The following is a 17,686-nucleotide window of genomic DNA, read 5'->3' on the forward strand; positions in this document are numbered from 1 at the left end:
ATGGGCGAGGGTTAAAACGCGTGTCAGCTTTGATAAATTCTGGATAAAGTTTGAGAGAAAGTGGGAAAACATCAATGTCGGCATTCCCCGTAGATCATTTCTCCCATTTTCGGCTTTCCCCACAGTCCGGGGCAACGTCGAAAAAGTCACTTCTTTGATATTTTTAGTTTGTGCGCTTAACGGTATGCGAATTCATCAAATGCGCCTGGTATGTTTGAAAGGCAAAAGACTGGCCTCTCGAATGACGCCAACAAAAATAGCTTTTGTTGTCTACCTTGCGTGCTACGGGCGTCCGAAAAAAGTATTCGGCGTTCCCCCAACTTCCCCTTAACGTCTGAACCACTGTGTATTTCAATCGCCATCAGCCCGTGCTATCCCATGAGCGACACCGAACCGGACATATCTGGTCCAAATGAACCAAAGCCGACCGGACCACCGACGGTCCGACACAGTGACGGGCGAGGTCGGATATCGCCCGGACCGGCCACCCTCACAGCTAGCTACAACCACTCTCTCGTCTAAACCTGGGTCTAAACTGAAACTACAACACAACAGCACAGTGCAGTGGTGTGAGCCAGCGTGACGTCACGACAACACACGTGACGTCACCACGGCGGTACCTCCGGCACGGTGACAACGGTTTACCGACGGCTGGACAGTGGCCCAGAGCGTGATACATCTCGGATACTGAATATAACTAGTGTCTATCAAAGCAGTGTCAACAAACGTAGCAATCTGTGCTCAAATGATCAAGCATTTAGGTGGCCACTCAACCCAAACCAGCCTGGCACGGCGGTAAAGAAGTACCCACGGACCTGAGCCGATGGGACAGGGCGGCTCGAGGCACTTCTGGATATGAAGGTCTAGATGTGTATTGTGCCCCGTACAGCGCTGCCGACGGGACACGGTGCTGCCATCTGTTGTCGAGTTCCGACACTACAGACTAGACACGGTGCTGCCATCTGTTGTCGAGTTCCGACACTGCCGCCGTCAACAGAGCGGACGAAGCACCGGGAAGGTACATACGTACGTCGTCTACGTGATGTAGTCCAAGCAGATTTTGCTGCCGTTGGGAGGCTTGGTAAGCTTGTCGAGTACAGACTCTGGAAAATAGAGCATGTCAGATTACACACTGATTGCTAGTGATGTTACATGGGGCAACTAATCTTGGGCAACTCAGACAGGATGACGTCACCCATAGATACAGAAACAAAACAAACAAATGTGTGTACTTTGTATCTCCTGGCTAATGACGTCATGAGGGCTGATACTGATACTGTGACGTCACTTACGGGGATACACGTAACCAATTGTGACGTCAGTACTGGTGACGTCGTCACGTGCGTCAGAGTGCGTGTCCGAGAGGCCGGTGGCGCCGTGTCGGCTGGTGTGGGTGGTCGAGACGCCGTCACTTACTTGGGACCAGGAGCTCGATGGTACGGGACTGGTCACTGTCACATCCTAGGTCTGTCTCGTGCAGGGCGGTCAGGACGGCCTGGCAGTTTTCGAGTGAGGAGGTTAGGAACAGCCTATACAGTTTCCTGCAGGTCACTGCCATCCTGCAACAGATTACAACAAAACAGAACAGGTCAGTATACGGGACACAGTCACACAGTGGCACCAGCGGGCGACTCAACACGGAAACACCATGTAGTTCCAATGCCGTTCATAACAGAACATATGTGCCTCCGGCTATCTCAAGTTCCCAGTCTGGTGCTGCAATCAGCTACGAATGTTTCACACGATACAATGAGTTTTATGCCACCCCTGACCCCACATACATTATTTCTATATTATATTAAAATAGTACCACCCCAGTAACGTATCTGCCCGTCCGTCTGTCTTGTTTGTGTTCATATACATTTAATTACTTGCATCAAAGTGTCTGTCGGTGGATGCCTATTATTCTGTATTGCTTTATTCATTTTTAACGTCCCTGTGCCCGTACTCCTATGTATACCTCCAACGAATACGGTTATCGCTGGGGTTATTGCGGTCTATCCAGATACACGTTATATCCGCCGGCGCCGTCCGGCCGACTGACCTGCAGACCGCTGCCACCTCTGACTGGGTCAGGGCAGGGATGTACGTGAGGGGCCGGGTGTCTTTGAACTCCACCGTATCCAGCTGGGAACAGCCGTGGAGGGCGGACAGCGCAGTGTCGCAAATGACGCCGGGTCCGAAAACACCGACGTCCTTCAAGCTGGTGAGGACAGTCAGGAGGCGTCCCGTCGCTTCCGGTGTCACGGACGGTGAGTCTGTAAAACATAAACACAGAAGCCATAAGTGCATATGTACACACGTTGCGATCACCGTGGCCCAGATCCCAGCAGTAACTATTGATAGCAAGATAAAATAATTACGAAGCGCGTAACGCATAATATCGGGCTCTCCACAAGCACCATTAATCTGAACTCCTTGATGTGGGCCACACTTCTAACTGGTTAACCTCGAGCCAATCGAACTCGTCGCTGTTGAGGTGCCTAACCGAACGATGAATTAGCGCCCCAGTCGCGACACCACAGGCATGCAATACCGGCGAGAGCCGGACGACAGGCGCAATGAGTTTTGTATTCTTTTAGAGTAATTTGAGACAACGGAAGAGTAACATCACCCTTTCATAATGCAACATACACAACACTACGTAACTTTCTATGCTTTACTCATGCTGCTACTCACCATAAATGAACAGCCCCGTGACTGTGCGGGTCGCCAGAGCAGCCAGCTGGTCCAGGAGTGTGTCCGTTGCTAGCTGTACACCAACATCCAGTCCAGACGTCGGCCAACGGGGGTTCCTCAGTGGCGCTCTTGTCATTCCGGATCCTGTGCCGAAAGAAACAATTAAAACGCGCCCCGCTAGGGGTCTGAGTATACCGCGCCCAGAAATGCAGAAATGCAGAAACGCAGAAATGACGTCATTCTGACGTCATTAGCGTCCAACCTATCATAGCCTTTGGAAAAAAAAATTGGTCACAATGTGCAATAGCTATTCACGGAAGGGTACTGAAAGTTTGGTGACGATCGGCGCAGCGGTTCTTGACACATATCGAAAAAACTAAAGGGGGGGGCAAAAAATCCCCCCCCACCGCCTGGAAGGATATCCCACAACCCTTCTCACCAGTAATGTCCAGTCTCTTCAGCGACTTGGGCAGCAGCCGAAGCCACTTGCCGGAGCTGTCCACGGGTGGGCTCACATCGAGCCGCTCCAGAGCCTTCAGCGGCTCCAGCAGCGCCTCCAGCTGCCAGTCGCTGATACCGGCCGGCAGCGTCAGCTCACGCAGACTGGAGGCGTTGACACGCGCCAGCCGGCGCAGGGCAGAGACCCGCAGCTTAAAGCCGCGCAGGTTAGCCTTCTCCAGGGCGTGGCAGGTGGCTGCTGGAATAAAGCAACACCAGTCACTGAAGAAGTGTTCGCTTATATGGACAAGGAATGACAGTTGCAGCGGGACAAAGCGTACCAGTTCGTGTGTAGCGCGTTTCACACAGGACTCACCGACCAGTCGGAGGTCGGTGTCCGTCTCAGCGGTCGGCGCCCGCAGTTCGGTCAGCTTCGGCTGGTCCTGCACTTTCAACACGAGCTCTAGGCTCGTGGCCGGTGCAGTGACCTCTCCACTGTGGGCTTGCTGATCGGTTTGCTCCCGCCGACAGTCGCTGAAGATATCGTCGACGGCAGACCGCCACCGACGGCAGACTGTCGGCATAAAAGAAAAAAGGAACGGGTTGCATCGAGCACCTTGACAGGAACGTCAATGCTTGTATAGACAGCGTTTGTGTGTTTCACCCGGCAGGCGGTGGGCCTCCCGGCCACCTTTCGCGCAGTGGGGGTGGGGCATTTTTTTGCCCCCCGTATCTCCAAAACTAGTGCACAAATCCGGAAAATTCAAACGGCGTTCGATAGCCCTGTCAAATTTGTCGACGGAAACTAAATTTCATTGACCTCGGGGTCACTGATGACGTCACAGGTCAGGTCAAAGATAAAATGTTTCACCGTTCACGGGGCTTCTAGGGAAAGCGCTATAACACCGAGTAAAACGCATTTTGTCGAAAATCAGCGATAGGGCGTCAGTTGTCTAGTACATATGTTGCTATTAGAGGTCACTGGTCATACCAGGTCAGGTCACAGGTCAGGTCACCAAAGGCACCATGGGTCACCACATGACCCCAACTTTACTAAGGTTGTGCGATGCATGTTTTATGGCCAGTTTTTCATTTCCAATTCAATGGTGTTGGTTATAAGACCATCAGGTACGGTTTAGGTCATTTTCTGGTGGAGGTCAGGTCAAGGTCAGGTCAAATAAAGGTCAAATTTCAAAGTGGATAGTTTGCATAAAATGGGTATTGATTCGATGCAGCTCGTCACGGAGAGTATAATGGTGGTCTTTGTTTTGCGCTACGAGGTCTAGACTTGCTAAAAATTGAGTTTGAAAATTTGACGTCATCAATTTTGAACAGTTTTTTTTTTCGCTATAACTTGGCAAAAAAGAGGCATCGATCTCAAATTTGGTATGTATATAGAAGGCAGTAGGAGCTATCACATATCTTCCGGGTTTTTTCGAAATTCAAAAAAACTTGTTTGATTTTTCGGCTATTATATTCAAAAAATCTATTTTTTATTTTAGGGGTCAAAATCCAAAAATTTCAAAAATCCGAGATAGCGGTTTTGTAGCCCTTGAAATTCTACACCTTTTATGATATAAATATTTTTATGTATCTCTAAAGCTGTAGGCCTGACAGCTCTTCTCGCGAAACCTTTTTTTGGGTCAAAAATAGCAGAAATGACGTCACACTGACGTCACTAGCGTCCAACCTATCATAGCCTTTGGAAAAATTGTAGGTCACAATGTGCAATAGCTATTCACGGGAGGGTACTGAAAGTTTGGTGACGATCGGCGCAGCGGTTCTCGAGATATATTTAAAAAAAAAAACTAAAGGGGGGGCAAAAAATGCCCCCCACCGCCTGGAAGGTTAATTGTAAGACATAACTCGCTTTTCTATGAGAATGGTATTCCGAGCAGCCATCCATCTACGTGTGAATCCCGTACCAGCCTAACCCCGTTCAATTTGCCCCGTGATAGACTATTTATTGCCAAACTCTCCGAATCCTAGGTAAAAATACAGAATACTCCACTAAGCACCTACATATTCCAATGAAGCATGATCTACTACCTTCTTTTCTACCATCCTGCATACAATGTCAGTCGTCAGAATACTCACCCCGCCTGGCGCGGATCATTTCCCAGCAGTCCATCTTGCTCAACACCATCTTCAACAGCTCGTGGTCCAAGAGACACATGGCAGAAGCCCATCGCGGTGCAGCCTCTCGCACGTCGCCGCCCGCCAGTCCCGCCTCCTCCTCAGCTTGGGTGATGACGTCACAGGTGCTGATGGCGTCACACTTGTCGCAAGTGTCGCCCTTCGGAGAAGCCACCTCCTCGCCGTCACTGGGAAGGAATGACGTCAGTGTGACGTGGTGTGACGTCATCAGAGGTCGGACATTAGACGATAATTTTCAGACGTCTCCACTTCCAAGACAGCACCGTACCATCGATCTGTGAAAGCCCATCTAGTGTCCCCTCCCCCCAATCCCTGTCCCACCCTGCAGCCTGCTGCCTCACAGTCACTCACAGACAAGTTGTCTAGAAAACCGAGTTGCCTCTTACAAACTGTCAATTGTCTACACAACCGGTTCGGCTCTTATATGTAGACAAACTGTCCATACAACCGGGTCAAATCTACAGACAAACTGTCTACACAACTGGGTTGACTCTTACAAACGAACTCTCTACATATCCGGGTTGACTCTTACAAACTGTCTACACCTACACAACCAGTTTGACTCTTACAAACTATTCACAATCCCTTGCAGTCAAAACCGACTAACTCCCACTGTTAACCCCCTAACGTCATCCCAACGACTAAACCCCAGTGCCACCCATAGGCGCGGGAGCCGGGGGGGGGGTGGCAGTGGGGGCAGCTTGCCCCCCCCCCCCAACTCTGGGGCCGTGGGGGCGGTGCCCGCCCACAGCTTTGAGACGGAATACCACACTTTTTTTTGCAAATGTTTTCTTTTTTGTTGAAAAAGCCGAGGGGTGAAAAATAAGTGGCCTAAAACCGGTGAGAAAACTAGATTTGGGGTACCCTAGGTTAATCTCTATTATGGTGTGCCCCCCCCCCCCCCCCCAGTCGGAAAGTAGTTCCCGCGCCCCTGGTGCCACCCCTGCTGCCTCTCAGTCTCACCTCTGCGAACGGTCGGATGGCGCCGCTCGCCGGCGGACCTCCTGCCGCAGCTCCTCCACGACGACCTGGCGAGTGGTGCGCTCCTCGAGGACAGCCTGCCGCAGGCGGACCACCTCTTCACGTAGATGGACCACCTCCTGACGCAGTGTGGCGTTGTCTCCCTGCAGTGTGGCGTTGTCTCCCTTCAGTGTGGCGTTGTCTCCCTTCAGTGTGGCGTTGTCTCCCTTCAGTGTGGCGTTGTCTCCCTTCAGTGTGGCCACTTCTCCCTCCAGTCCGACCACCTGTTCACTCAGTGAGTCGCAGTTTTTCTTCAGTGTGGTCAGTTCCACATCCAAACGGGCAATGCCCTCTTGATGGCGATGTGTCAGTTCCTCCTTCAGAAGTGCCATCTCTTCTTTCATCTGGATAACCTCCTCTTGGAGCTGCCTGGGCTCCATTTCTAAAACAGAGAACGTACGGTATATAAGACTGAGAGAACGGTTTCACCTGAAACAGTCTAATGGCCTTAACGGCATGTGTCTATGGCTATTCTGTGAGTTTAACACGCGCACTGCAGCGGGTCTGAGCCGAACACGAACTGCAGGGGGGGGGGGGTTGAAAACAACCCCCCCTGAGATCTCGAAAACGGCGCAACGTAGCGACAAGCGGTAAACGGCGTTGGATAGGTTAAGATGAGATCGACAAGAAATACTAAGATCATTTTTGGGTCAGGTCAAAAACGAGGTCACCAGAGGTCACCGAAGACAAAATGTTACGATTTTCACAACAGGAATTTCGCGGTAGTTTTTCTTGAATAACTTGTCTTGCACACAAGACAGAGGATCGATTCGAACGCCATCGTTCTTAGCTCGTCAAGGCGCATCGAATGATATATAATATGACCTCGAAAGGTCAAGTTGAAAATTTGACCTCAGGTCAAGGTCATGACCTGACCGAAATAGGTCATGTTGCATATCATTCGATCCGCATTGACGAGAAAAACACGATAAACGTCGAACGGAGTCTCTATCTCTACTCAATCTCAAGTTATTGAAGAAAAACCGCTGGTGACCTCAGGTGACCTAAGATGACCTGGAGATCACCTTCCAAAGGTCATAAGTGATATGTTTCGGTGAAATCACCAACAGGGACCTGTAATACTATGATCCTGAGCGTATTGAAGTCATAGGATGGCATTCAGAGTAAGTTGAAATTTCTCCCATTGACTTATAATGGGCCGGTCGCAAAAATGACCTGACCTTAGGTCATCGATATAAAAATTCCGAGATATACAAGTTGTAGCTCGTGATGACTTTACTATTTCCTGTGGGTTTCAAGATCATATCTCAACAACTGTGGGCTTGGTGGGATTGCAAACTTCGAAATTTACGTTTCGAGGTAGGGTCACTTGACCTGACCTGGTGACCTGACCATAGGTCACCTGGGGTCAAAATTTTTACTCAAGGTGTGGAAAAGTTGTGAGAACAGGTATGCAAAATTTGGCGGCGCTACGCGCCGCCGTTTTCTCGCAATTTGCGAAAAACCACAGGGGGGGGGGTTGAAAACAACCCCCCCCCCTGCAGTGCGCGTGTTAAGATTTTTTAACACATACCGTTGTTGGTCGGAAAACCAGGAGTCATGACGTCACTAAAACCTCAACCTTAATTTTCCCCACCAATTTGTTTGAAATTTCATCGCAATGAACTTCAATGGATTCCCTACATGCAACCAGAATTTGGCACTCCTGCGACGCGGCCGTTTTTTTAAGCGCGGCGAAAAAAGTGGGGCGTTAACTCATCCAGCAGCTCACGGGTAAAGTAACGAAGTTTTCGAGACACTATGATGCGGTACGTATAGAATAACCCCTTTCCTCAGCCCTGATCTGGCCAGACCCTCTCTCATAACGAGTGGATAGGGGGAGATACGACTCCTGGCGAGGCCTTTACGGAGCTACTTTTTTACGTCAGAGGCTGGTGTAGGCGTGCTGCGTGAGCCACAGTTGGTTCGTACGAGGTTTCATGTCTGTTTTCCCCACCCGCCGTGAACTCAGCCGAGGGTGTTCACGGACTCTCTCGCCGTATCACCTCCCTCCACAACCTCTCCCCCCCCCCCCCGCTGACCCCGCTGACCCCTGTCTACCCCCGACACCGAGCACCGGCCACCCGACCCGCGGTGTCGTGTCTCCGTCGGCTGACTCGGTCGTGGATCAGTTCCGTGTCTGTGTGTTCAGGCGGCAGAAACACAGGTAGAGAGCAACTGGAGCCAGAGAGAGAGAGAGAGAGAGAGAGAGAGAGAGAGAGAGAGAGAGAGAGAGAGAGAGAGAGAGAGAGAGAGAGAGAGAGAGAGAGAGAGAGAGAGAGAGAGCGAGAGAGCGAGAGAGCGAGAGAGCGAGAGAGCGAGAGAGAGAGAGAGAGAGAGAGAGAGAGAGAGAGAGAGAGAGAGAGAGAGAGAGAGAGGGAGGTAGGCACGGCCCGCCGTACCGGTCAGATCTCCGAGCCGTGGTCCAAATGGAAGGACGGGATTCCCAGTAATCACTCCGTTGGTGAGTCGCGGCCTTCCTTCGCTGTGGATTACTTATCAGTGGGGGCATTTCATGATAGATCGACCAAAGCCGTACACCCTCATATTTTATTTTTTGCTTAAAATTGGTCGAATGGGTTGTTATGGGCGGGGAAGCCAGCTGTGCCAAGGATTTTTTTCTTCGAACAACGGTTTCCGAGATATAGCCTCGGGCAGTTCCTGGAGGTCACGCTGCAACCCTATGTTTGGCGGCTTATAACTCAGAAACTATTGGTTTTCTATCCTAAAAACTTGATATGGTCAACTCGCAATCAACCAACAAACGTTTTGGCTATCTCGGATTTTCGAATTTTGAAAATTTTGATCACGTCACATCTTGACCTTTTTTTCGAAGAGTGACCTTGATATTTTCCCAACTGAAAGTCGCAATTTTGTCTGATGACGATTAAAACCTTATCAATTGTCATTCATATGCGACAATAAAAAAGTGGCTTTCGGCCTGCATTGACCTGAGATCAGGTCATTTTTATGACCTGTCCATTATTACGAGCGGGAGCGACAGCGAGATCTCGAGACTAAAGCAAGATAGCGACAAGTGGCAAACGATACAGGATTCACACTGATAAGGTCTACAATTTTTACTGAGGTCATTTTCAGGTCAGGTCAAAGATGACGTTACAGGGGTAAAAAGGAAGTCAAAATAGTTTTGGCTGTACCTTTTAATCTAATAAAGAAAGAGACGTAGAATAGGCACCAATCCGTTTGCTTTCGCCTAGCGCCAGTTCGTTTTGAATTTCGATACCGATGACCTAAGGTCAGGTCAATTTCTTGACCACCCCATTATAAGTCAATTGGGGAAAAAATCAGCTCCCTTATTTTTACACTAAAACGCGTCGGAATTGCCTAATATACCATGAGTGACTCCATATGCGACTAACTTTGACTACCTTGAGACCTTTTTTGCTCTTGGTCAACTGTGACGTTGCTCTTGGGTCATGTGACGTCATTAAAGGTCACCAAATGTTTTTTGCTGATAACTCCTTACAGGTTTGAGATACAGCCACGCGGATAGGCTCATTGTGTTCAACTCGTCAAGGCCCATCGAATGATGTATATGACGACCTTAAGGTCACGTGACCTAAGGTCAACTTTTGACCTTGACCTTTCGAGGTCAACATACACATGTTTCGATGCGGATCGACGAGAGGATCACGATGGTGCTATTAGTTTGTTCCTAGCTGGGATACTTCGAAAGTTATTCGAGAAAAACTTCATATATATGTAGTGCCGCCATTTAGACTTTCTTTTTACCCCTGTGACGTCATCTTTGACCTGACCTGAAAATGACTTGAGTAAAAATTGTAGACCTTATCCATGTGTACCCTGTCCCGTTTACCGCTTGTCGCTATCTTGCTTTGTTCTCGAGATCTCGCTGTCGCTCCCGCTCGTAATGATGGGAAGGTCATAAAAATGACCTGACCTGAGGTCAACGCAGGCCAAAAGCCACTTTTTTATTATCGCATATGAATGACAATTGATAAGGCTTTAATCGCCATCAGACAAAATTGCGACTTTCAGTTGGGAAACTATCAAGGTCACTCTTCGAAAAAAAAGGTCAAGATGTCACGTGATCAAAATTTTCAAAATTCGAAAATCTGAGATAGCCAAAACGTTTGTTGGTTGATTGCGAGTTGAAACATATCAAGTTTTTACCATAGAAAACCAATAGTTTCTTAGTTATAAGCCGCCAAACATAGGGTTGCAGCGTGACCTCCAGGAACTGCCCGAGGCTATATCTCGGAAACCGTTGTTCGAAGAAAAAAATCCTTGCCACAGCTGGGTTCCCCGCCCATCACAACCCCTTAGACCAATTTTAAGCAAAAAATAAAATATGCGGGTGTAAATTTTAAGTTTTTTTGGTCGATCTATCGTGGAATGCCCCAGTGATGTTCATCCCAAATTATTGGAAAGCCAATACCAAACCGGGATGACAATGGTTTGGTTTCATTATACCAAAAACGTTGGTATTAGAGTTGCAAAGTTTCCCTACCGCATTACCGGCATGTCGGTAATTTTTCACTACCGCAGGTTTTTTGTGGTATCTGGCATGTCTTGCCGGTAGCATGCCGGTATTTTTGGTTTTGCACAAAAAAAATATTAGCATATGATTCAAACTTTGGACACTAAGAGGAAAATGTGGCATCTCTTGTAGGGGTAAACTGGAATCAACAATGCAGATTTTTTAGTATGCCGGTAATTTGGTGGTGTTTTTTTTGCTTTGGGCGTGGTAGCATGCCGGTATCCCCAAAAACATTTGTGGGGCGGGGCGGTGCCGGTAGCAGCCTTTGGGGAAAACTTTGCAACTCTAGTTGGTATCCGATTGACATCTCTTAGTTATAATCCATCCCTTCCTGATATAACTCATAAGGTCTGCTATTAGGTAACCAGGGGTCAGCAAGAGACGTTAGGTATAGTTATTCCACGCTATTTTCTAACACCGCGACAATAACTTAAACGGTTCTATAAAACGTAATGAGATAAAAGTCACATAGGAAATATGTCGTCAAATCTGAGCTGACCAGTATATAACCTGACCTGACCTGACCTGATATAGGGCCTTGACCTGACTAAACTCTTCAGACGAGCTCCTCATCCAGGTAGCTACCGGTAGGTAGCTACTAGCTGAGGGGCGTCTCCATGGCAACCGCCAGTCGCGCCCAACGGCAGAAAGGGACTTCCCTCCCCCACGTGCATGGAGCGAACCGCGCCAGAGGGACTTCCCCGCGGTAAAACGGAGGCTGACGTCCAAATGATTTTCAGATCAGGGGCGGATCCAAGGGGGGGTCACATGGGTCATGGCCCCCCCTTGAGGCCCGGGGGCCCAAAGACCTTCCAGGGGCACCACCGGCCTATCAGGGGTATCACAGTCCTGACAGGGGCACCACAGGCCTAGCAGGGACACCACGGGCCTGGTGCCCCTGGGCCCTGACAGGACTGTAACGCCCCTGACAAGCCTGAAGTGTCCCCGGCAGGCACGTGGTGCCCCTGACAGGCCTGAGGCACCCCTGCAAGGCCGGTGGTGCCCCTGGCAGGCCTGTGGTGTCCATGGCAGGCCTGTGGTGCCCTTGCTAGGCCTCTGGTGCCCCTGACAGGCTTGTAATGTCCCTGGAAGGACTGTGGTGCCCCTGGGCCCTGACAAGCCTGAGGTGCCCCTGACAGGCCAGAGGTGCCCTTGCTAGGCCTGTGGTGCCCCTGGCAGGCCTCTGGTGCCCCTGACAGGCTTGCGGTGCCCTTGGAAGGACTGTGGTGTCCCTGGGCCCTGACAAGCCTGAGGTGCCCCTGACAGGCCCGTGGTGCCCTTGTTAGGCCTGTGGTGCCCCTGGCAGGCCTCTGGTGCCCTTGCTAGGCCGCTGGTGCCCCTGGCAGGCCTCTGGTGCCCTTGCTAGGCCGCTGGTGCCCCTGGCAGGCCTCTGGTGCCCCTGCGCCCGGAGAGGACTGGTGCCCCTGAAAAGTCTGAAGTGCCACTCGGCAGGCCCGTCGTGCCCCTGACAGGCCCAAGGTGCCCCTGCGAGGCCGGTGGTGCCCCTGGCAGGCCTCTGGTGCTCCTGGCAGGTCTGTGGTGCCCCTGACAGGTCTGTGGCGCCCCTGGCAGACCTGTGTTGACTGGTGCCCCTGCTAGGTCGCTGGTGCCCCGCACAGACCTGTGGTGCCGCTGGGCCTTGACAAGCCTGAGATGCCTGGCTATGACAGGCTCGTGGTGCCCCTGATAGACCAGTGGTGCCCTTGCTAGGCCTGTAGTGCCCCTGGCAGGCCTCTGGTGCCCCTGCTACCCCTGCGCCCTGAGAGGACTATGGTGCCCCTGAAAAGCCTGAAGTGCCTCTCGACAGGCCCGTGGTGCCCCTGGGCCCTGACAGGCCCAAGTTACCCCTGCGAGGTCGGTGGTGCTCCTGGCAGGCCTCTGGTGCCCCTGGCAGGTCTGTGGTGCCCCTGGCAGGCCTGTGTTGACTGGTGCCCCTGCTAGGCCGCTGGTGCCCCTCACAGGCCTGCGGTGCCCCTGGAAGGACTGTGGTGCCCCTGCCCCTAGGGGTGCTCATGGGCCCAACAGGCCCGTTGTGCCCCTGACAGGCCTGTCGTGTATACTTGCTAGACCTGTGGTGCCCCTGCTTCCTGGCAGGCCTGTGGTGCCCCTGGCGGGCCTGTGGCGCCCCTACAAGGCCGTAGGTGCCCCTGACAGGTTTGTGGTGTCCCTGGAAGGACTTCGGTGCCCCTGACAAGCCTGAAGTGTCAAGGACAGACCCTTTAGACGCCAGGGTCAAGTTCGTCGGACTGACAACGATTTGCTTACCTGATAACGTTCCTGGTAAGTACTCATTACTCAGCGTCCACAACATATATACACATAGCACATTCATATATACTTGCTTACAATTGGTAAATGTGGTTGTGGCTAAGAGGTAAGATACTGACTAAAAATAAAAAATAAAAATTAAAAAACTGAAAATGGGGGCACCACCAAAATGAAGTGGACGAAATCCGTTGAGTTTTTAATTTTGGGTATAGGTAGGGGCACCACTTCGATTCATGACCCTCCCCTTGGAGTTTTCCTGGATCCGCCCCTGTTTCAGATTGTTAATTTTGTTCCTAACCATGTTTTATGATGTCTTGAATATTGACATGACACTTATTAGTGTAGTAAATTGCCATGATAATCCACTGAGGTAAAGACCCCACCCCCGATTAAACCTAATCTGAGATAATCCAGCATGGAGTATTACCTGAGATAATACACCTACGCAGCACACGGAACACCAAGCTCCACTGGTTGAAGGCTAGGATGGGTTAGCGTGAGGGGTTTATTTATATAGGCTCAGAGCATTAGGTATATCAATATTTGCTGCGCTAACAAACATTTTTTTTTTGGACTAAGTGCATGGAAAAACATGGAAAAGAACAAAACATGGGTATATCCTTGTACAACTAATGGGAGCTCAGCTTCGGCCATGCCTACAACACGCTACACGATACCAAGCGCTGCGAACGAGCCCCTGAGAAATACCGACAAAGACCACACTGTTTAGCCAACCCCTCATCCCCACAGAGGTGTGTGACATTCTGTGTCCTCTCCCTGACCCCACCAGCTGACCTCACCTCGTCTGCTCTGTCCGTCCTGCCCTCTCCTCCGGCTCCGTCCGTACTCGGTACGCCTCTCCCAGACTGAGACTCCACACGTGCAGCGGCCACTGGCAGTCCCAAAGGTCGACAGTCCACGGCTGTCTGCCGCCTCTGGTTCCGACAACCGACGATAGGTGGCAGCAGGTCCTGGGCTCAGGCTGCCGGCTCTGGTTCCGACAACCGACGATAGGTGGCAGCAGGTCCTGGGCTCAGTATGCCACCTTTGGTTCCAGCAACCGACGATAGGTGGCAGCAGGACCTGGGCTCAGTATGGGGGAGCATTCATTCTGGCCAGGGTTCATGATGTCCAGGGTCCGTTATGCCCAGTGTCGAAATGGCCAGTGCCTTAACCCTATTCCTGGCGGGCTCCGCCGGGAAAAGAAACTGGCGGGGGGGGGGGCCGATTCGGCCCCCCCCCCTGAGATCTCGAGAACGAAGCAAGATAGCGACAAACGGTAAACGGCATCGGATACGCACGGTCAAGATCTACAATTTTTACAAAGGTCATTTTCAGGTCAGGTCAATGATGACGTCACAGGGGTCGAAAAAGTCAAAATGGCGGCGCTAGATATGGAGAGAGTTTTTCTCGAATAACTTTCGAATTAGTCAAGATAGGAACAAACTAAGGGCATCATCGTGATCCTCTCGTCAATCCGCATCGAATGATATATATGTTGACCTCGCAAGGTCAAGGTCAAAGGTTGACCTCAGGTCACGTGACCTCGAGGTCATCATGTATATCATTCGATGCGTCTTGACGAGCTGAACACAATGAGACCATCCACGCGTCTGTATCTTGTTCCTGTACGGAGTTATTGGCCAAAAACCTTTGGTGACCTTTGATGACGTCACATGACCTCACAGCTGCCCAACAGCAAAACAGACCTCAAGGTAGTGAAGGTTGATCGTATATGAAGTCATGTATGGTATATGGGGCCATTCCGACCCGTTTTAGTGGTAAAAACAGGGAGTTGATTTTTCCCCCATTGACTTATAATGGGGAGGTCGCGAAACTGACCTGACCTTAGGTCACCGATATCAAATTCCGAGATATACAAATTGCACATACTGGTACCCTAACTAAAGCCTGAAGAGAAGAAATTGATCGGTCAAAAACTCTAGCTCTGGCGTGATTGCAAACTTTTCTGAGGTAGGGTCACCAAACCGCCTCTGGTGACCTGACCTGAGGTCAGATCAACTCAAAATTTTCAGACATGTTGCGTAGAAGCCTTTTAGGAAAAGTCAGAAAATTTGAGCTTCCTAGCTCAACGCGTTTGGGAGAAATAACCAAAAAAACCTCAGGGGGGCTCCTGAGGCCCCCCCCCCCGCCAGGAATAGGGTTAAATGGGCCAGAGTTCATAATGTCCAGGGATTGCATGGTCCAAATGCGGCCAACTGGCCGCAGATAGGGTATATTCAAAGAGGCCAGGGTTCATAATGTCCAGGGCACGATGTGTCCAGTGTTCCAAATGGCCAGGGTTCATAATGTCCAGGGCACGATGTGTCCAGTGTTCAAAATGACCAGAGTTCATAATGTCCAGGGCACGATGTGTCCAGTGTTCAAAATGGCCAGTGCCTTGAATAGGCCAGAGTTCATAGTGTCCAGGGATTACATGGTCACTGAAAGTGACGTCATTATGTCAAAAACACGGAACCAGCTCAATGCGAAGCAGTGCAGTGCCGAAGGCAATGCCTTAGGAGAGATTACGGTAGTGGTGTCAATCGGTTACCGAAAAATTCGGTTACCGAAAAGATGTGCTGACCGATTCGGTAATCGGTCGGTCAGGCCCCCCAAAAATCGGACATTTTCGGTCACCCTGTCAGTGAAACCATTTTCAAAATCAGAAAGCATTCTATTTTTACCAAGTTAAATGCAATGTACCCTTAGCCAATGTACCCTGCAATCTACCCTTAGCATAGGTGTAGGAACGTTTTCGAAAGTGGGGGGGGGGCCAGGCTCCCAGAGGCACAAAACCTCACCTACACCCAAAATCCATTTTCTCCTCGGATTTCGGCCACTTTATTTTCGCAGCATGCTCAAATTGGTTAAAAAACGTGACCAGAAAAAAAAAATCGACCAAAATCTCGGGGAGACTCCCGTCCAGAAATTAAATCTCATGGACGCGTCCCCCTGGCCTCCGTAGCCGCGTTGGCACCAGGAGCGGATCCAGGAAAACTCCAAGGGGAGGGTCATGAATCGAAGTAGTGCCCCTACCTGTACCCAAAATTAAAACCTCAACTGATTTCGGCCACTTAATTTTTGTGGTGCCCTATTTTCATTTTTTTATTTATTTGTTTTTGCCCTGGCAGGCCTGTGGTGCCCCTGGCGGGCCTGTGGTGCCCCTGCTAGGCCGCAGGTGCCCCTGACAGCTTTGTGGTGCCCCTGGAAGGACTGTGGTGCTCCTTACACGAGCCTGAAGTACCAGCGACAGGCCCATGGTGCCTCTGCGAGGCCGGTGGTGCCCCTGCGAGGCCGGTGGTGCCCCTGCGAGGCCGTGGTGTCCCTGCTAGGCCGCTGGTGCCCCTGGGCCCTGACAGGACTGTGGTGCTCCTGACAAGCCTGAAGTGTCCCAGACAGGCACGTGATGCCCCTGACAGTCCCAAGGTGCCCCTGCGAGGCCAGTGGGTGCCCCTGGCAAGCCTGTGATGCCCCTGGCAGGTCTGTGGTGTCCCTGGCAGACCTGCGGTGCCCCTGCTAGGCTTCTGGTGCCCCTGACAGGCCTGTGGTGCTCCTGAAAGGAATAGAGTGCTCCTGGGCCCTGACAAGCCTGAGGTGCCCTGACAGGTCCGTGGTGCCCTTGACAGGCCCAAGGTGTCCCTGCGAGGCCGGTGGTGCCCCTGCGAGGCCGGTGGTGCCCCTGGAAGGGCCTTTGGTGCCCCTGGAAGACCTGTGGTGCCCCTGACAGGTCTGTGGTGCCCCTGGCAGACCAGTGGTGCTCTTGCTAGGCCGATGGTGCTCCTGTCAGGTCTGTGGTGCCCCTGTCAGGTCTGTGGTGCCCCTGTCAGGTCTGTGGTGCCCCTGTCAGGTCTGTGGTGCCCCTGGTAGGCCTGTGGTGCCCCCGGGCCCCAAGGGGGCATGACCCATGTGACCCCACCTTGGATCCGCCACTGGTTGGCACCCATGCGAATTCCAGATGCATCCAAAAACATTTTTTATTACGAGCGAGCGTGAAACGTGAGAAGTGAAAAGCCAGCAAAAGGTGTGTGTGTGGGGGGGGGGGCACTTAACATTGCTGGCCCCCATTCGAAAGTGGGGGACCATTGCCCCCTGCCCCCTGTTCCTACGCCTATGCCAGTAACCGATCAACTAATGCAAGGCCGCCTAGCATAAATTGTTAGTTTACGCCGTTTACGCATTCTGCTGCGCCAGTACTGTCTCTCTTTGCAGCGCGCGCTGCCCCTAAGTTGCCACTTATTGCTTCTGACAAAGTTACCTTTAATTGGGTGGAGGAAAATTGCACTCAATAACGATGAAGCACAAATGGAAATCTTCATGGAAGGGCAGGCCAGAGAACCGTCAAGTTTGTTCTTCGGGGTGATACCTACAAATACATTAAAAAGTTCAGCAAAAAGTGGGGGGGCAGTTAACATTACTGGCCCCCCACTATGAAAAGTTGGGGGGCCACCGGCCCCCCGTCCCCCCCTGTTCCTACACCTATGACCCTTAGCAATGTAACTTCTACCACAAAATGTATTTTGCAGTGGCTAAGAATTGACTGAACTTGGACTGAAATGCTATTTCCCATTATTTTGAAACAGAATTTACCAAATAATTTAA

At 51.1% G+C, this 17,686-nt stretch overlaps 1 protein-coding gene across 1 annotated transcript; it reads right to left on the reverse strand.

The window, feature by feature from the left end:
* Window positions 1-327: 327 nt before the first annotated feature.
* Window positions 328-14,034, reverse strand: LOC122393460. The gene is made up of 9 exons (XM_043389481.1): window positions 13,885-14,034; window positions 6,238-6,676; window positions 5,215-5,441; window positions 3,494-3,691; window positions 3,119-3,376; window positions 2,680-2,823; window positions 2,045-2,258; window positions 1,417-1,559; window positions 328-1,103 (listed from the first exon to the last, which is right to left on the reverse strand). The coding sequence occupies exons 2-9, from the start codon at window positions 6,672-6,674 to the stop codon at window positions 1,036-1,038; spliced, it is 1,689 nt and encodes a 562-aa protein (XP_043245416.1). The 5' UTR covers window positions 6,675-6,676; window positions 13,885-14,034; the 3' UTR covers window positions 328-1,035.
* Window positions 14,035-17,686: the final 3,652 nt, after the last annotated feature.

This window comes from Amphibalanus amphitrite, unplaced genomic scaffold, assembly GCF_019059575.1.
Source record: "Amphibalanus amphitrite isolate SeventyFive unplaced genomic scaffold, NRLGWU_Aamphi_draft 000536F_arrow, whole genome shotgun sequence".
Lineage (NCBI taxonomy): Eukaryota > Metazoa > Arthropoda > Thecostraca > Balanomorpha > Balanidae > Amphibalanus > Amphibalanus amphitrite.